The sequence below is a fragment of the Neoarius graeffei genome, chromosome 26, assembly GCF_027579695.1.
Source record: "Neoarius graeffei isolate fNeoGra1 chromosome 26, fNeoGra1.pri, whole genome shotgun sequence".
Lineage (NCBI taxonomy): Eukaryota > Metazoa > Chordata > Actinopteri > Siluriformes > Ariidae > Neoarius > Neoarius graeffei.
In genome coordinates, this window is record NC_083594.1 from 55,270,832 (window position 1) to 55,291,643 (window position 20,812).

Sequence of the window (20,812 nt, forward strand, 5' to 3'; positions counted from 1 at the left end):
TTTTAGTCCTTGGCGATGTAAAACTCGATTGACAACAGATAGTACTACAGACTACTACCCTGGTATTCTCACAGCTTCCAGTTCATGGCAGGCCTGTGCCTTGGTTGATCCTAGGCTGTTCCTGACCATCAGAATCAGTTTCCTCTCAGGTGAGGGTGACCATTTGGGTCTTCTTCCAGGCTTTGGCAAAGTGGCTACACCTCCCAAAAACTTGTACTTCCATACAATTTTTTTAAAACTGATAAACTCAGATCTGCACTGAGCTCCTTGGACATTCCTTGGACTGTGGGTTGGTCAGTCCAATGAGTCTAATTCAACAAATCCTTATGTTGGCACAGAGAAGCCACCAGCTGTCATCACTCCTGATCATTCACAGGATTTTAAGAGGCCTTGGCAAAGTAAAACATTTTGGGACTTTCAGCACCACTAAATTAAGGTTTGAAGTGGGTATATGTATAGTTTTGAGCCTGTGCTGTTTACAGAAAACCCGAAAAAATTTTGCAAGTGTGCATGTAGTTAATGTTCTTGGTTGTTTTGTTAAACAGGATGTGCACGTATGGCTGGAGCTTGAGCATTTGTTAATTTTGTACCATTCTTATCTGGAGTTCAGTGATTCAGGCTGAATTTTGCCAACTGTAGTTGCTTTAAAATTCTGAAATTCATGAAGGTGCTTTCCAGTTGCAAACTCTTACAGCGCTCTGTGTGAGTACAGGTGGTTCATACTTTGAATGAAAGGCAAATGTTTAATCATTTTTATTGTGCACAGGTTAAAGTGTCATTTCCGAGACTGGCTTTTCAACATTGTTTCTGTACAGGTCTCTTATTTTGACAAAAAGGCTCAAAGTCAGTATGATATTTAAATGATTTATTTGATAAAAAATACAAGACATCACAAGTCAGTCATATTTTATGCTTGCTTGTTGGTGTCTGGTTGATGTCCTCATTCTTCTTTGCCCTTTGGAAAATAGAAATGAGTACAATTAGATGCAATCTTAAGTCATTAAAAGGAAGTTTTTTAATAAGAGTATGTTTGCAATTATTAAGACGAAAAAAAAGATGACTTTGCCTCACCTTTCCAGCATCTCTGCTCTTGGCTCTCAGCTTGTTGACCTGGGACTCAGCGATGTCAGCACGCTCCTGAGCTTCCTCCAGCTCGTGCTGCACTTTCCTGAACCTGGACAGGTGAGTGTTGGCCTGCTCCTCCTGTGATCAACAACCATCATCGAATTTTGTGTTGTTAAATTAATTGATATATCTGCATATTTGTCATTGTGATGCACTGCAAGAATGAACAGTGTAGGTTGTAAACTTACAGCCTCCTCAGCCTGCCTCTTGTAGGCCTTCACTTTCAGCTGCAGTTTGTCGACCAGATCTTGCAGTCTATTCACATTCTTCTTATCCTCCTCAGTCTGTAAAAATTGGTGATTAATTAGATTTTGTCTGTTTTAATTGTTCTTCATATGTGCAGCCTATTGCCAAGTATATTTTGTACCTGGTAGGTGAGTTCCTTCACTCTTCTCTCATATTTACGGACTCCTTTAATGGCTTCAGCGCCCCGTCTCTGCTCAGCTTCAACCTCGCTCTCCAGTTCACGCACCTAGAACAGATATTTAATTTGAAGAAAATCTTGTAATAAAATTATTTGTTAGTTGTATTCCATTTTTTAAGCTTGCAAACATACTCTAGATTCCAGTTTCTGGAGCTGCTTTTTTCCACCCTTCATGGCGAGATTCTCAGCCTCATCTAGACGGTGCTGCAGATCTTTGACTGTAACCTCAAGGTTTTTCTTCATCCTCTCCAGGTGAGCACTGGTGTCCTGCTCTTTCTTCAGCTCCTCTGCCATCATGGCCGCCTAGTGTACGACCATGTCAGGAATTAAATTTTCAGATGAACTGTAAATGACAGTGTTACCATTTCTACCAAGTTAAACACCCACATCTGTGATGGCCTTCTTGGCCTTTTCTTCAGCATTTCTGGCCTCCTGGATGGTGTCATCCACCTCACCTTGGACCTGCACCAGATCAGCCTCGAGCTTCTTCTTGGTGTTGAGCAGACTGGTATTCTTTCAGAAAGGGTTACAAGATGACATGAGGTGATTTGTCACAAAATATCAAAGAAAAAGCAAATAGCAATGTCAGAACAGCTAGTAGATCATACCTGAGAGTGCAGCAGTGCCACACGCTCACTGGCATCAACCAGCTCCTGTTCAGCCACTTTGCGGCCTCTCTCTGTCTGCTCCAGTGCAACTCTCAGTTCCTCAATCTCTGCCAGCATCAGGTTATTCCTCCGCTCCACCATGGCCACCTGCTCCTTCATGTCTTCCTGTCCTCTGACAGCCTCATCAAGGTGCAGTTGGGCATCCTGATATGAAAGTGGATATCACTGACAAGAACTATCATATTAAATAATTATACAATTTTGTTATGAGGTAAAAAATAAATAAATAAATGAAACTTAAGGCAGACCTTGAGCTGTCCTTGGACATTCCTGAGCTGTTTCTGCGCCTCAGCAGCCTGGCGGTTGGCATGACTCAGCTGAATCTCCATCTCATTGAGATCTCCCTCCATCTTCTTCTTGACCCTCAAAGCATCATTCCTGCTTCTAACCTCAGAGTCTAGAGTGCTCTGCATGGACTCGATCACCCTCTGACTGTTTCTCTTGATCTGCTCCATCTCCTCATCCTTCTCAGCCAGTTTTCTGTCAATCTCACTCTTAACCTGGTTGAGCTCAAGCTGGACACGAAGGATTTTGGACTCTTCATGTTCAAGTGTACCCTGAAGAAATGCGTTGAACGGTGAATACAATAATGCAGATCCATTGCTACTTTATTTATGCGAGAAGCAGTTATGCATACTTACCTCAGCTTCCTCAAGAGCAGTCTGGATTTCTGATTTCTCGGTTTCCACTGTCTTCTTTGCCTTCTCCAGCTCATGGATGGTCTTTCCAGTCTCGCCAATCTGTTCAGTCAAGTCAGAGATCTCCTCTGCAGAAGAGAGAGAATTTATTGTCTGTTTTCATTTTAAGGGTACTATTATTTTACATATGAAGTCCTGTTTAACATACGCTGGAGATTCTTGTTCTCCCTTTTCAGAGTCTCCAAATGGTCAAGAGCTTCCTCATATGAGTTCTTCATTTTAAAGAGTTCAGTGCTGAGAGAGCGAGCCTCTTTCTGAGCTCCCTCCAGTTCAGCCTGGCCTTCCTCGTACTTCTGCTTCCATTCTGCCAAGACCTAAATGCCGTGTTAAATGGGATCACGTGAACTTTGTGCTTGTACCAGTTTAATAACTTGTGTGCTTTTGGTCAAGTAAGAGATATCCACCTTGTCAAAGTTCCTCTGCTTCTTGTCAAGATTGGCAGCCAGGGCATTGGCTCTCTCAACATCGATCATGAGGTCCTCCACTTCACCCTGCAGTCTCTGCTTGGTCTTCTCCAGAGAAGCACACTTGGAGTTCACAGCTTCAATGGATTCCTCTGCCTCTTGTAGACGCTGAGCAAGCTTTTTCCTACAGGAAGGTAAATCAGTGGTCTGTTGTAAATTTGGCTATGATGTGTATTGTTTTTTTAGACACAGCTGTTTGTCATTGTGGTATGAATTTACTTGGCCTCCTCAAGCTCCTCGGTACGCTGAATGGCATCGGTCTCATATTTGGTTCTCCACTGAGCCACCTCACTGTTGGCCTTGGACATTCCACGCTGAAGCTCGGCCTTGGCCTCCTGCTCTTCCTCAAACTGCTCTCTGAGCAGATCACAGTCATGACGGGCTGATTGGACAGCATGAGCCAGGGCATTCTTGGCCTAAAGGTGAAGTTTTATTTTCAGTTTGCCAGTTCAGTCACTCTTAAGCACACTGCTGCTTGTACATTAATTTATACGACAAATTCATTGAATTAGTTTCATTATTTACCTTCACTTCCTCCTCAATGACTCTCTTAAGTTCTTCAATCTGCTGAGTGTAAGCTTGTTTTCCTCTTGTAAGCTGGGAAACAAGTGCATCCTTCTCTTCCAGTTGCCGGCCCAGTTCACCTGTCACCAACAACAGTGGAGTTAGCTTGACTGATTCATCCAAGAAGGAAATTCACCTGTTACCACAGCACAGAGAGTTAGAAGTGTACTAAAAGTAATTGAACAGTATAAATGAAGCAAAATATGAATAACTATCTAAAAAAGAATGCAGTGTAAGAGTGAGATGTGCAGTGGAGTGTGAACATTGTAGATATAAACAGGTTTGTTGAGTGGAATTAAAATGGCAGTACAGTGCAAACATTGTCACCAGTCTAAACATTATAAACAGCAATAACATGGACAGGGATATACAGTATTATATCGAGTGGAAATGAGATAACAAAAGAAAAGGGAAAAGAAATAGAAGTGAAGTGGCAATGAATATGAATAGTGGATGGTGGGTAAAGTTCACCGACTGTCCAATGAGCTTACCTTAAGACTGGCTCAGTGCAAAACAGTGTCCCAGCACAGTGATGAGTTGTTGCACACTGGGATTGCTGTTGGTACAAATGATCTCCTGTACCACTTGTTTCTACAGCGGAGCTGAATGAGTCTCTTACTAAAGGAGTTCCGCTGTTTAACCAGTAGGTCATGGAGGGGATGGTGTTTATTGTCCAGAATGGCTGTGGGTTTGAGTGTTCTCTCTTCCAACACCTTAAATCCATCCCGAGAGCAGCCCAAGACCACTAGCTATGTGTTACACTCATCTCATCTCATTATCTCTAGCCGCTTTATCCTGTTCTACAGGGTTGCAGGCGAGCTGGATCCTATCCCAGCTGACTACGGGCGAAAGGCGGGGTTCACCCTGGACAAGTCTCCAGGTCATCACAGGGCTGACACATAGACACAGACACCCATTCACACTCACATTCACACCTACGCTCAATTTAGAGTCACCAGTTAACCTAACCTGCGTGTCTTTGGACTGTGGGGGAAACCGGAGCACCCGGAGGAAACCCACGCGGACACAGAAAGGCCCTCGTCAGCCACAGGGCTCGAACCCGGACCTTCTTGCTGTGAGGCGACATCGCTAACCACTGCACCACCGTGCCGCCCCGTGTTACACTTAATTTTTTTTTCCATCTTACCCAAGTTGAAATACTCACCACTTTCAGTTTGAAGTCTTGCTCTCTGGGTGTTAATGTCATTTAGTTGGCGAACATTCTCATCATTCTTGGTCTTGAGCTCACTTAGTTGGTCCTCAAGAGTGCGACACATCTTCTCTAGGTTAGCCTAAGACAGTACAGGTCAGGTTTTTTCTTATTTGGCTTACTATGGATGAACAGTTGAATGGATACACTAGTAATGAATGGATACATTAGTCATAACCAAATGAAGTTCATAAAAATTACCTTTGACTTTGCCACAGCCTCCATGTTACTGGAGAGGTCATCTATCTCCATCTTATATTCACTCTTTTCCTTCTCCAGCTTCTGTTTGACACGCTGAAGGTTGTCGATCTGCTCTCCAAGCTCAGCAACACTGTCAGCTTGTTTCTTGCGGAGGGCAGCAGCCGTGGCTTCATGCTGCAGAGTGGACTCTTCCAGATCGCGACGCAGTTTCTGGAACTCGGCCTCACGCTTCTTGTTCATCTCAATCTGAGCAGCAGTGGCACCTCCAGCTTCCTCGAGCCTCTCGCTGATCTCCTCAAGTTCCCTGGAGAGATCAGCTCTCTGCTTCTCAACTTTAGCGCGAGCTGCACGCTCAGCCTCAATTTCTTCCTCCAGCTCCTCAATGCGAGCCTAAGATGAAAACAGTTAACCTTCGTTGAATGAATGGCCTTGCTTGCACAGTTTACTGTCAGGATGTATCAAATCTCATTATCACCTGGAGTTCTTTGATCTTCTTCTGAAGTTGCGCACCCAGTGACTGTTCATCTTCAATCTTGCTCAGAAGTTGACTTATTTCAAAGTCCTTCCTGTTTTGTTGAAACAGGAAAAAACAAGTATGATGGAAATATTTTTATATTTTTGTTTCTCGTGCATATAATTCCTTTTAGACCCACTCACTTCTTGATCTTCTCGTCCGACTGCTGCTTGTCGTTCTCCAGGTCCATTATGGACTCTTGGGCTAGTTTCAAGTCACCTTCAAGCTTCCTCTTGGCTCTCTCAAGGTCCATACGGAGTTTCTTCTCTTGTTCCAGAGACCCCTCAAGCTGTGTACGTGGGACCGTGACATTTTCAACTGACAATCAATCACACATTCATGAAATATTTTGTTAAAAATAGAATACTAAAGTCTTACATCATCGACTTGTTGCTCAAGTTTGGTCTTTGATTTGGTCAGAGTGTTGACTTTGTCTTCCTCTGCCTGGAGATCATCCAGAGTCTGTTGGTGTGCCTCTTGGAGCGCTTTCTTCTCCTTAGTGAGCTTGGCAATGCTCTCATCCTGAGAAGCCATCTCCTCAGTGAGGTTCTTGACCTGAGAATGAGCATTACAATAGTAAGTTGTCTGTATATATTCTTATTATAAAAGTACACTATGTTCCCTTTATCAACCTTGTTCTCAGTGGCATGTTTCTCCTTTTCCACTTTGGCCAAGGTGAGCTCCAGGTCATCAATGTCCTTCTTTAGCTCAGAGCACTCATCCTCCAGTTTCCTCTTCTTGGCAGTCAGCTCAGCATTGATTTCCTCCTCATCCTCCAGTCTCTCATTTGTTTCTTTTAGTTTGGCTTCAAGCTGGATTTTGCTCTTGATGAGCCCCTCGCACCTCTCCTCAGCATCAGCAAGGCCTTCTGTTTCCTGTTGATTCATTTGGCTTATTATCATGATTTTATTTTTCCTATTCTACAGAGTCATACTAATTAGACTCCAAAAAATCAGACTTACTGCTGCTACTTGGAGTTGCAAGTCATTTTTCTCCTGTAGCAGAGACACCATCTTCTCCTCAAGCTCTTTCTTCTTGGCCAGCGCCTTTGCCAAGTCCTCCTTCATTTTCTCAAAGTTCTCCTTCATGGCAGCCATTTCCTTCTCAGTCTCTGCACTCTTGAGAAGAGGCTTGATCTTGAAGTACAGCTTCATCCATGGCCAGTGTTTCACGTTCATGAATGAGCGGATGTTGTATTGAATGGAATAAATTGATTCTCTGGAATTTTAGATGAACAGGGTCAGTATGCGCCTACCTTTTGTTTATTTTTGTTTGTTTTGCACTTGGGTTTCATGCTTTGTTCATCTAAACATACCTCCTCTCCATCATCTTCACAAACTCCTTCCTCATGAGGTAGCCACGACACAAAGCCTGAGTCATGGTTACCAGATTTGCTAGTTTCTCATCTCGCATCTCCTCGAGGGTACCCAGCAGACCAGCTTTGAAGAACACCTGGAAGTTCAAGAAGATTTTTTGGGGGGAATGACGATGTGAGTCTGTACCAGAAAAATACAGCAACAGAAATACACAATATCCTGTGGCATAATTTCTATTGGGTATTGTAGAATTTAAATGGTGGATGCTTTCTTGAGTTTCATTTTTCTAGAACATATGGCTTTTTAGTACCAGCATTAATATTTTTGCTGTAAGAAAACTGCACACCTTGGTGTGTCCAAACTTGTACTGGGTATGATCCACATCAATGGAGCCCAAGAGTTTCTCTGCAGCTTTCTTGTTGTCAATGAACTGTCCTTCTGGGATGACACTGGCATTTAAGACTTTGTATCTGAAAGTGAAACACGTATTCCAGAATACATAATGTACCTGCGTTTTCATTTCTTGGTCAGCAACCCTTTGGTATTATGTGTGGTAAAAGTTATTATCAGGCATTTTCCCATTACTGTAAATCACCTTGATATAAATATTGTGATTCAGATTACCTCTGCTTGAAGTCACCATAGAGGATTCTGCTGGGGAATCCCTTTCTGCAGATTCTGATACCCTCCAGTACACCATTACACCTCAACTGATGGATGACCAGGAAGTTCTCCATCAGACCTACGGTGTCCAGTGTAATGGTATCACATGAATCACAAGTTTTACAGTCAGAGGCATTGATACTTTTTTGGTTATGCATTTATTAATTGTAAGTTTAGGAAAATAAGAAGTATACCCACCTGGAGTCTTGGACTCATTAGGAATCAAGCAGCGCACAAAGTGAGGATGTGTGCTCCTTAAGTTGGTCATCAGCTTGCCCAAGTTCTCCTGTAAAAGTCGCACATAGCAAGTAAGTTATTGCATAGTTTAAGTGCTGTGTAATCACAACCAATAAGCCAAAGCACGTACCCTAAAGAGAGCAGACACTGTCTGGAAGGAACCACCCTTCTTCTTGCCTTTCTTTCCGCCGCCACCAGCATCAGCTACATATTAGAAAGTTAAAATTTGTTCGTGTTATTCTTTTGCTTCCTCTAGTTATGTTTTCAGACCCGAAACCATCATGTTGCATTTTTTTACTCAGTTGTACTGTAGCTGTTGTATCAGCAGAATATTATTTTAATTGCAATAAAACAAGCTGTAACTATTAATCTTACCATCAGCACCGGCGTGTGCTGCATACAGGTGGCACAACAGTTTGTTTGCTGCCTTCTGGTACAGCTGTACAACAGAGTCATTCAGTGGATCCTTGTTCTTGTCCAGCCAGCCGCTAATGTTGTAGTCCACAGTGCCGGCGTAGTGCACCAGGGAGAAGTGGGCCTCAGCTTTGCCTTTAGCAGGCTTTGGCTTCTGGAAAGCATTGCATTTGCCAAGATGCTGGTCGTGAAGCTTGTTTTTGAAAGATGTGTCTGTTGCCTTGGGGAACATGCACTCCTCTTCAAGGATGGAGAAGATGCCCATTGGCTGTTGGTGACATTTATTTTTATATAAATGGTAGCCAAATGAGAAGGATGACAACTGGATAGTTATGTACTCCATAGTAGTGTGTATTGAAACCTCTTACCTTCTCAATAAGCTCAATGCAGGCAGCCAAGTCCATACCAAAGTCAATGAACTCCCACTCAATACCTTCTTTCTTGTACTCCTCTTGTTCCAGCACGAACATGTGGTGGTTGAAAAACTGTTGCAGTTTCTCGTTTGTGAAGTTAATGCAGAGCTGCTCCAAGCTGTTGAACTGTGACAGTAGATCAGTATATTAGACATTGCCAAAGTCTTGTGAAAACCAGTGGAACACTCTTCGTGGAAAAAATCGTATCCTTACATCAAAGATCTCAAATCCAGCGATGTCCAGCACACCAATAAAGAACTGTCTTTGTTGCTTTGTGTCCAGCATCTCATTGATACGGATGACCATCCATAAGAACATCTTCTCATAGATGGACTTACAGAGGGCCATGGTGGCATTGTTCACCTGAAAACATTACCCAGAGAAGTTTAGTTTGCGGATATCTCAAACCTTCATTCTCCTTTCTGATAGTAAATAATGACAAATTACCTGAGGTACAGTCTGGCCTTTGGTCACAAACTCATTTCCGACTTTGACTCTGGGGTAGCACAAAGCTTTCAGCATGTCAGCTGAGTTCAGGCCCAGAAGGTAGGCGATTTTATCAGCAACTGGAATGAAAAAAGATTGTCTATTAATAATTAGGAATGCCACCTACACAGGACATTTATATATTGACAGAATCAGTAAATCTTGTGATTTTATTTGTACCCTCAGTGCCATCAGGCTCAGCCTGCTCCTCTCTCTGCTTCTGCTTGAACTTCATGTTTCCATGATGCATCACAGCACCGGTCAACTTGTAGATGTTATGTTTCTCATCACCACTGAAGCCAAGGATGTCAATAGCTGTCTGTGTGATGAAAAGAAGAGATTAATCTCATGGTTTTTTAATTATCACACATTTCTTTTGTGATATTAGCAGAAATATTTTCATCCTACATCTGTGGCAATGAACTCTTCCACATCATCGATGCTCTTGACTGTGATTTCACCCTGGCTGATCATAGGATAGTCATAGGGGTTGGTGGTGATGAGCAGCGCCTCTGTATAAGGACAAATGATATATCATTCCTACAAACGTGTTCTTTAAATTAATGTAACAGGATTTGGCAACATTACAGCTCATGAGATTTCCTACCAAGCAGCTCTGGTTTGTGTCCAGTCATGAGCTGGTAGAAAATGTGGTAGCTCCTCTCAGCAGACAGCTGGAAGGTGACTCTTGACTTTTCCAGCAGGTCTTTTGACAAGAATTGATTTTGTTTAGCAGTGTCTCTTGTTTATTTTCTATAATATTCTTAAATGTGACCATTAATCAAATGTCTTTCAACAGTTTTGCACAGTGTGCTTGCACCTTTGTGTTCTGAGTTCATCATTTTCCAGCATCTCATTTTGTACATCTAAAATATTTTTAGGAATATTCAGTGACATTCAATAATATCAATATTTGTTAAAACTTACATGTTTCAATATCGGCTGACGCCAGCTTGCCGGTCTGGCCAAAGTGAATTCTGATGAATTTACCCTGTCAATTAAACGAAAGGCACATGTTTGATTGATATTTTGGTCACGTAGCTGCATGCTACAATCTTTGATTAACACGTCCAGTATGTTTGAACTTACAAATCGAGAGGAGTTGTCATTTCTCACAGTCTTGGCGTTACCATAAGCTTCCAGCAGGGGGTTAGCTGCAACAATTTGGTCTTCCAGTGAACCCTAGTGAATATGGCAGGTATTTTTGTGAGGAGTCTGTGGTCTGATTCTGTTTTATACATAGTAGTAATAATTATTTGCGTCTAGGCATGTACGTTGCAATGATAAATAGTGGCAATTTTATGACAATTCGATTGGATTAAATTTTGAACAGTGAATCGTTATTATCAGGCTGTGTAATCTCTTATTTTTTCTTCGTGGTGATTGCATCGTTCAGATGGTGGAGGGTACAATAACGTAAAATAGTAGGAATGCACGAGACTTTAACCTAGGCAGAAGTAACACCGCTCTATTGTCACAGAAATAGACAAATACAGATCTAAAATGTGAAAGAGCTGTTGTGTGATTGTACAAATAGGTTTAACAAGAAATCTGAGCTCTGTTTTTACAGACTGCTGAAAGTTGAAGAAAAATGTAGGGAGAGGTAATTGTTCATCACAGTTTATGAAGAAATGGCCTAGATGTTATTCACGTTTTCATTTTTAATAAAAGAATATATTAATTAATAGGCTATTACATTTTACTCCGAATTTTTAAAATGTGTGTAAATAAAGCCTGTTGGTTTTGAAGAAAGTGAAGCAAAGTGTTTTTTTTTCTTTTGCTATATTTAACAACAGAGCATTTAAGTTGATAAAGGATCAGAAAATGAACATTTCATTTTTCTGTTAATAAAAATTTCTTCATTTAAATTTTCAAAAATATTGTGGCAAAAATCTAATCATGAACTCAGTATCGTAAACCAAATCGAATCATTGATTGGGTGAATCATTACATCCCTATACGCTTACCTGCATTTTGCCAGGAACAGGCTCCGCCTTCTTCTGCGTAGTCATGCCAACCATGGCAAAGTACTGAATGACACGTTTTGTGTTCACAGTCTTTCCTGCACCAGATTCTCCACTGGGGGTAGAACAGGAGAGCCCAGTGTGAACTACTGTTCAATTCAAGTGCGTATATTGAGAGATGAACCTTTGCTGTTATTATTATAGGATTATCGTTTAAAAAGAAGAAGTTTCTACTTACGTAATTAGGACTGACTGGTTCTCACGATCTAAAGGTGTAATAGAATGCATTATACATTTTTTTATAATACATACAACTGTGTCAAATTTATTGAGAAGTATGAGCAAAATCATACCAGTGAGCATGAACTGATAGGCGTTATCAGAGATGGAGAAGATGTGAGGTGGGGCTTCAATCCTCTTTTTGCCTCTGTATCCAGCTACAACTACAGCGTCGTACACTGGGAGCCACTTGTAGGGATTCACAGTGACGCAGAACAACCCTGAGTAGGTCTGAAGAAGAGTCAAATTAAATTTTCATTAGTTTGTGTCACTGCACTCTCTTTCTCTTTCAGATTTGAGTAATTCTTTGTTAGACGTACGTAGATCATCCATGCTGCGTAACGCTCTTTGAGGTTATACAGCACAGCAGGTTCATTGAGGTGGGTCATCATGACCATGTCCTCAATTTTATCAAATTTGGGGGGATTCATGGGATGGACATCATCTTCCTTCACTGTGACAGTCTTTAAAATAACAGTGATAAAAATACATTATAATAGTTAGTACTGAAGGGAAATTTACTCGTACTCTGACACTGGTAGATGTGTCAATTATCTTTTCACTTACTTTCTTGTCCAGAGTTTCGACAGTGGCTTTGCCACCCTCTTTACTCTTCAGTGTACCCTTAACGTACATCTCAGCAGTATCGACCACAAAAACTGCTGTTTTGGCATCAAAAGGTCTGTTCTGAGCCTCAATCCTCTCTTTTTCCGGCTTCCGGAGGTAGACGGCCGCCGGGCCGAAACATTCCATCTCACCATCTCCCATGGTGGCAGGTTACTATGGAGTCAAATAATAGAAACATATCTTATTTTCCTTCAATGAAATCTTGTAGTTGTCTGTGTTTTATAAATCATGTTGAAAACTGAACCTGTTCATGTCATATATTCATATCTGCCGCAAAATTTCATGTAGGGATCATGAGCTGAACTGATATTTTTATTGGCTGTTTGAGAAGACTTCTTTTCACAATCCAACTTTCTCAACTTCATCACATTTTCCAGTGAGGTCAACTCACTGAATTAACACTGACATCTGCAGGATTGTTTGAATTTCTGTCTATTTCTTTACAACTTTTTATCATATCTTTACCCCCAATTCATTTTATGCTCTTTAAGAGATCCCCTTGTAATTTTTTTACATGACCTGACTAAATACACATTAAAAGAGACTTAAACAAAATGTAATTCATCCCTTTTCCACCCTTGCAATTTTTAGCATTTTACCAGTTTTTACCAACACTGTACCTTGTCTGATGCCAAGAGGAGAAATTGGCAGATGGTCGATTGGCTGTCAGATTGTGAACACTGGGGAGGGAAAAAAAAGGAGTAAACATCAATTTAGACATTCAGTGTAAACGCATCAAGGAAATGAAACATTTTACAAATCCAGCAATTTACAAAGAAAATTCTCAAACACATGAAACATCAGCACTGAACTGGAGAGTTCCTCACCTTGGCAGGGTGCTTGAGGTTCCTTCAGGCCTTGGGGGAGCCTGTTATATAGCAGCATTACCATTCACTCAGCAGAAATGTATAGCTATATATGGCCATGCAACATTTGTTGATGCAATGTATTTTTGCTTTATGGAACACTATTAAGGACATGCCTCAGTCTGACGATGTCATAGAAGGATTCCTTCAAGATATCAACTTTTCTTTATTATATTATTAACAAACAATTTCTTATTGGTATGTGAAATAGAGCTGACACTGTATAATCAGTTTACATATTAAGATTATGTGAAATATTTACACTTAATTGCCTTTGTTTTATATATTTTCCTTTTTCAGATATTTCTGTTTTTTTTATCCTGTGAATATCCTCTAAAAACAAATGTATATTACTCTTAAAATAGTGTTGTTGGTTTGTGTCTGTGTTTGTTTGTTTGTTTGTATATGTTTTATTTTGTTTTCAAGTTTTTTATATTTAGTGATATTTATAAAGGGTTATGAGACCAATCATTTTTTATGAGTTCCTGCAATGAAGAGGCACTAAGATTGGATGTGGAGAAGCACTTTGATCCCTCTGGTGTTCAATTTCATGGTCCGTGCCATCATTTCCAAATATAAAAATCATGTTTGCAAGTAGGCAGTATTCAAAAAGCAATTAGCTCACCGAGATTTCACCTTTTGCCAAAAATATATTTTGTGTGGAAAATGTTATGAATGAATTTGAGAATGTGTCAGCAAAAGCATTCCAAAGCAAGAAATGTTGAGTAATTTTGTGAGTTAGTTTTAACATTCTGTTAAAAATGTTTATGCAATAATCCACATTGTCTCAATATCTCCTCATTTCATAGGCAGTATACACTGGTATATTTTGAGCTTTTTTTCTGAAAATACAGGTCATCCCATTTCAGTGAACAGTGAAAAGTTGGAAAGGTCTGAGCCAGATCTACTGAAATTGACTGGCAGTATTTCAGAGTCAGGGTTTGTATTTTACACATTAATACAAATGTGTGATATTTGTTAAAAACAAAAAAGCTCTTTACATTTGTCATTAAGCTCTGTTTCAACAAGTTATTATTATTATTATTGTTTTGACAAAACCTCGTTAGATTCCCAGACATGACTTGGTTACATGTCAAGATTTAAAGGCTCTGGCATTTGGTGCTTTTCAGTGTCAGCAGAGTATCAGATTAAAATGGCACAGATTTTAGTCTAAGATTGATTACCAGTGGCTGAGCATCACATTCTTTTCCACAGAAAGATGATTCGGTGGATTCATTAAACGAAATGCTGAAACTTTATATTACAAGCAGAAGGTTCTTATTAGGAATAAATACAAATATAGAAACCAGTTAATGGTCTGGTATGGGCCTCAAGAATTTTGTGCACTTCAGATCGCAGTATAAATAAGTTTAGTTGCACGACATAAGAGTTCTTAGTTGCTGTCATCTTGGAAGTACAGTAAGTCTCATTATTCATTTCAATGTCATTTAAAAATGTAAAATTACTTATTTACTTTCAGTACTGTTTTTAAGTTTTGTGCGTAAAATTATTAAGATTTTATAATGAATCTGCCTTATGAAATGATATAAAAAGCTGATGGATTGTCTTCATCACAAGCTCACTTTATATTAAAAGAACACATTGATCTTCATTTAACATATAGTCCCTGTACAGGACACTTTATGCAGGGTTGGTCATTTAAATTTGATTCATTCTACTGCTGATTGTTTGATAGACTGAAGAGGTACAAAAATCAAAATATTATCTTAAAAAAAAGAAAGAAACAAAAACCACAAAGGTTTCACAATATTTGCACTTGTATGCTGTGACATATTCCCATCAAGAGAATATTATTTTAGAGACCTGCATTAAACTCATCAAATCCTTGTAAGCTATTGTTTGTGAAGCAACATATTTAACCAAAAAGAAAGAAAGAAATTGCTTCTCATTTGGGCAAAGAGCACAGACAAAGCATGTGCCCATAAAAGTTTGGATGGACAAATGTACTTTTATTCATCTACATAAAGCGAGTCACGAAAGCTGCATCATAACTCGTTGGTTTTATTGGCAGTTCATTATCACCCCCTGTTGGTTAAAATGTGCTAGACTGAAGTGTTGTTCAAAAATATGTGAATAAATGGACAGTTGTGGTTAGAAGTTTACGTACACTGAACGTCATGACAGTATTTGGCTTTAAGTGATTTATTTGAACTTTCCTGTTTATGTGGCAGAATAATTGTACACCATGCATCTTAAAAAGAAAAAAAAGCAAGAATTTGGTGCACAAGTTTTAATTTATTTTGGGTTTTCTAAAATCACCATCAAGTCAAAATTAAAAATGGAAGGTCAAAAATATACAGGTGGCAGAGCGGTGTAGTGGTTAGCACTGTTGCCTCACAGCAAGAAGGTTCTGGGTTCGAACCTAGCGGCTGATAGGGGCTTTTCTGTATGGAGTTTGCATGTTCTGTCTGTGTGGGTTCCCTCTGGGTGTGCCGGTTTCCCCCAAAGACATGCAGGTTAAGTTAATTGGTGGCTCTAAAGTGAGCATGAAGGGTTGTTTGTCTCTATATGTCAGCCCTGGCAACTTGTCCAGGGTGTACCCTGCCTCTTGCCCATAGTCAGCTGGGATAGGCTCCAGCTTGCCTGTGACCCTGCACAGGATAAGTGATAATGGATGTATGGTCAAAAAATATACAGAGAGCACATCTAATTTTTGGTTAAATGTCCCTTAGCAATTATCACCTTGACCAAACATTTTTGGTCAACAGGTCGAATTCTCATTGAATATTTGACCACTCTTCTTGCCTGAATTGGTAGAGTTCAATTCAGTTTGTTGGTTTCCTTTCATGTACCCGACTTTTAAGCAGATCCACATATTCAGTGGATTTCCCAGCTAGCATGCTGCACACCACCTTTGAACATTGCTGCAAAAACCTGGTGCTTCAGAGTGGCAATATGCAAACCGCCCACTGTGAGGTTGGCCATGTGCACACTTCAGAGCGGCACGCTCGAACAGCTAGATGAGCACCTCTTGGTCTTTCTACAAACCAATTTTGGTGAGCGTAACTGTAGGAAGGGCCACAGTATCCACGGGAGCTACTGTTGTCATACCCACTGGCTAGACCAGGCTCCGGATCACCTGCCGGTCCTCTGCCTGGGCCTGAAGCAGCGCTTAGAAGCTCTGTTCCTGCTCTGTGCATGTGTGTCCAAGTTTCAACCATCTAGTTGATGGTTTGAGATTATGCTGAAGAACTTTGTTGTAGACCTCCTTCATTATTCCATACACCTGTGCAATGCAACAGTTCCGCTGGCAGCAAAATAGTCCCCAGAGTATGAGGCTACCACCATTGTGCTTAACAGTTAATACAGTGTTCTTGGAGTTGAATGCCTCACCTTTGCTTCTCAAAAATACCTCTGGTTATTGTGCCAAACCTTTCAGTATTTGTCTCATCTGACCAGAAAATTTTCCTCCAGAAGGCTTTTTCTTCTTTCTTGGATGTCAGCCTTTTAGTCCTTGGCGATGTAAAACTCGATTGACAACAGATAGTACTACAGACTACTACCCTGGTATTCTCACAGCTTCCAGTTCATGGCAGGCCTGTGCCTTGGTTGATCCTAGGCTGTTCCTGACCATCAGAATCAGTTTCCTCTCAGGTGAGGGTGACCATTTGGGTCTTCTTCCAGGCTTTGGCAAAGTGGCTACACCTCCCAAAAACTTGTACTTCCATACAATTTTTTTAAAACTGATAAACTCAGATCTGCACTGAGCTCCTTGGACATTCCTTGGACTGTGGGTTGGTCAGTCCAATGAGTCTAATTCAACAAATCCTTATGTTGGCACAGAGAAGCCACCAGCTGTCATCACTCCTGATCATTCACAGGATTTTAAGAGGCCTTGGCAAAGTAAAACATTTTGGGACTTTCAGCACCACTAAATTAAGGTTTGAAGTGGGTATATGTATAGTTTTGAGCCTGTGCTGTTTACAGAAAACCCGAAAAAATTTTGCAAGTGTGCATGTAGTTAATGTTCTTGGTTGTTTTGTTAAACAGGATGTGCACGTATGGCTGGAGCTTGAGCATTTGTTAATTTTGTACCATTCTTATCTGGAGTTCAGTGATTCAGGCTGAATTTTGCCAACTGTAGTTGCTTTAAAATTCTGAAATTCATGAAGGTGCTTTCCAGTTGCAAACTCTTACAGCGCTCTGTGTGAGTACAGGTGGTTCATACTTTGAATGAAAGGCAAATGTTTAATCATTTTTATTGTGCACAGGTTAAAGTGTCATTTCCGAGACTGGCTTTTCAACATTGTTTCTGTACAGGTCTCTTATTTTGACAAAAAGGCTCAAAGTCAGTATGATATTTAAATGATTTATTTGATAAAAAATACAAGACATCACAAGTCAGTCATATTTTATGCTTGCTTGTTGGTGTCTGGTTGATGTCCTCATTCTTCTTTGCCCTTTGGAAAATAGAAATGAGTACAATTAGATGCAATCTTAAGTCATTAAAAGGAAGTTTTTTAATAAGAGTATGTTTGCAATTATTAAGACGAAAAAAAAGATGACTTTGCCTCACCTTTCCAGCATCTCTGCTCTTGGCTCTCAGCTTGTTGACCTGGGACTCAGCGATGTCAGCACGCTCCTGAGCTTCCTCCAGCTCGTGCTGCACTTTCCTGAACCTGGACAGGTGAGTGTTGGCCTGCTCCTCCTGTGATCAACAACCATCATCGAATTTTGTGTTGTTAAATTAATTGATATATCTGCATATTTGTCATTGTGATGCACTGCAAGAATGAACAGTGTAGGTTGTAAACTTACAGCCTCCTCAGCCTGCCTCTTGTAGGCCTTCACTTTCAGCTGCAGTTTGTCGACCAGATCTTGCAGTCTATTCACATTCTTCTTATCCTCCTCAGTCTGTAAAAATTGGTGATTAATTAGATTTTGTCTGTTTTAATTGTTCTTCATATGTGCAGCCTATTGCCAAGTATATTTTGTACCTGGTAGGTGAGTTCCTTCACTCTTCTCTCATATTTACGGACTCCTTTAACGGCTTCAGCGCCCCGTCTCTGCTCAGCTTCAACCTCGCTCTCCAGTTCACGCACCTAGAACAGATATTTAATTTGAAGAAAATCTTGTAATAAAATTATTTGTTAGTTGTATTCCATTTTTTAAGCTTGCAAACATACTCTAGATTCCAGTTTCTGGAGCTGCTTTTTTCCACCCTTCATGGCAAGACTCTCAGCCTCATCTAGACGGTGCTGCAGATCTTTGACTGTAACCTCAAGGTTTTTCTTCATCCTCTCCAGGTGAGCACTGGTGTCCTGCTCTTTCTTCAGCTCCTCTGCCATCATGGCCGCCTAGTGTACGACCATGTCAGGAATTAAATTTTCAGATGAACTGTAAATGACAGTGTTACCATTTCTACCAAGTTAAACACCCACATCTGTGATGGCCTTCTTGGCCTTTTCTTCAGCATTTCTGGCCTCCTGGATGGTGTCATCCACCTCACCTTGGACCTGCACCAGATCAGCCTCGAGCTTCTTCTTGGTGTTGAGCAGACTGGTATTCTTTCAGAAAGGGTTACAAGATGACATGAGGTGATTTGTCACAAAATATCAAAGAAAAAGCAAATAGCAATGTCAGAACAGCTAGTAGATCATACCTGAGAGTGCAGCAGTGCCACACGCTCACTGGCATCAACCAGCTCCTGTTCAGCCACTTTGCGGCCTCTCTCTGTCTGCTCCAGTGCAACTCTCAGTTCCTCAATCTCTGCCAGCATCAGGTTATTCCTCCGCTCCACCATGGCCACCTGCTCCTTCATGTCTTCCTGTCCTCTGACAGCCTCATCAAGGTGCAGTTGGGCATCCTGATATGAAAGTGGATATCACTGACAAGAACTATCATATTAAATAATTATACAATTTTGTTATGAGGTAAAAAATAAATAAATAAATGAAACTTAAGGCAGACCTTGAGCTGTCCTTGGACATTCCTGAGCTGTTTCTGCGCCTCAGCAGCCTGGCGGTTGGCATGACTCAGCTGAATCTCCATCTCATTGAGATCTCCCTCCATCTTCTTCTTGACCCTCAAAGCATCATTCCTGCTTCTAACCTCAGAGTCTAGAGTGCTCTGCATGGACTCGATCACCCTCTGACTGTTTCTCTTGATCTGCTCCATCTCCTCATCCTTCTCAGCCAGTTTTCTGTCAATCTCACTCTTAACCTGGTTGAGCTCAAGCTGGACACGAAGGATTTTGGACTCTTCATGTTCAAGTGTACCCTGAAGAAATGCGTTGAACGGTGAATACAATAATGCAGATCCATTGCTACTTTATTTATGCGAGAAGCAGTTATGCATACTTACCTCAGCTTCCTCAAGAGCAGTCTGGATTTCTGATTTCTCGGTTTCCACTGTCTTCTTTGCCTTCTCCAGCTCATGGATGGTCTTTCCAGTCTCGCCAATCTGTTCAGTCAAGTCAGAGATCTCCTCTGCAGAAGAGAGAGAATTTATTGTCTGTTTTCATTTTAAGGGTACTATTATTTTACATATGAAGTCCTGTTTAACATACGCTGGAGATTCTTGTTCTCCCTTTTCAGAGTCTCCAAATGGTCAAGAGCTTCCTCATATGAGTTCTTCATTTTAAAGAGTTCAGTGCTGAGAGAGCGAGCCTCTTTCTGAGCTCCCTCCAGTTCAGCCTGGCCTTCCTCGTACTTCTGCTTCCATTCTGCCAAGACCTAAATGCCGTGTTAAATGGGATCACGTGAACTTTGTGCTTGTACCAGTTTAATAACTTGTGTGCTTTTGGTCAAGTAAGAGATATCCACCTTGTCAAAGTTCCTCTGCTTCTTGTCAAGATTGGCAGCCAGGGCATTGGCTCTCTCAACATCGATCATGAGGTCCTCCACTTCACCCTGCAGTCTCTGCTTGGTCTTCTCCAGAGAAGCACACTTGGAGTTCACAGCTTCAATGGATTCCTCTGCCTCTTGTAGACGCTGAGCAAGCTTTTTCCTACAGGAAGGTAAATCAGTGGTCTGTTGTAAATTTGGCTATGATGTGTATTGTTTTTTTAGACACAGCTGTTTGTCATTGTGGTATGAATTTACTTGGCCTCCTCAAGCTCCTCGGTACGCTGAATGGCATCGGTCTCATATTTGGTTCTCCACTGAGCCACCTCACTGTTGGCCTTGGACATTCCACGCTGAAGCTCGGCCTTGGCCTCCTGCTCTTCCTCAAACTGCTCTCTGAGCAGATCACAGTCATGACGGGCTGATTGGACAGCATGAGCCAGGGCATTCTTGGCCTAAAGGTGAAGTTTTATTTTCAGTTTGCCAGTTCAGTCACTCTTAAGCACACTGCTGCTTGTACATTAATTTATACGACAAATTCATTGAATTAGTTTCATTATTTACCTTCACTTCCTCCTCAATGACTCTCTTAAGTTCTTCAATCTGCTGAGTGTAAGCTTGTTTTCCTCTTGTAAGCTGGGAAACAAGTGCATCCTTCTCTTCCAGTTGCCGGCCCAGTTCACCTGTCACCAACAACAGTGGAGTTAGCTTGACTGATTCATCCAAGAAGGAAATTCACCTGTTACCACAGCACAGAGAGTTAGAAGTGTACTAAAAGTAATTGAACAGTATAAATGAAGCAAAATATGAATAACTATCTAAAAAAGAATGCAGTGTAAGAGTGAGATGTGCAGTGGAGTGTGAACATTGTAG

The 20,812-nt window shown here is 40.9% G+C and overlaps 1 protein-coding gene and 1 pseudogene across 1 annotated transcript; both read right to left on the reverse strand.

The window, feature by feature from the left end:
* Positions 1-6,007: 6,007 nt before the first annotated feature.
* The window catches only part of LOC132874147 (uncharacterized), a 40,486-nt pseudogene continuing 25,681 nt past the window's right edge, over positions 6,008-20,812 (reverse strand).
* Positions 11,596-12,408, reverse strand: LOC132874158 (myosin heavy chain, fast skeletal muscle-like). The gene is made up of 4 exons (XM_060910129.1): positions 12,208-12,408; positions 11,961-12,104; positions 11,715-11,871; positions 11,596-11,627 (listed from the first exon to the last, which is right to left on the reverse strand). Exons 1-4 carry the CDS (start codon positions 12,406-12,408, stop codon positions 11,596-11,598), a joined length of 534 nt encoding a protein of 177 aa, XP_060766112.1.

Coding starts and splice junctions, on each gene's coding strand:
- LOC132874158 (XM_060910129.1), bottom strand. CDS start 12,408: ATGGGAGATGGTGAGATGGAATGTTTCGGCCCGGCGGCCGTCTACCTC. Junction 12,105..12,207: donor TCGAAACTCTGGACAAGAAA/GTAAGTGAAAAG, acceptor GTTATTTTAAAG/ACTGTCACAGTGAAGGAAGA. Junction 11,628..11,714: donor CTATCAGTTCATGCTCACTG/GTATGATTTTGC, acceptor TTACACCTTTAG/ATCGTGAGAACCAGTCAGTC.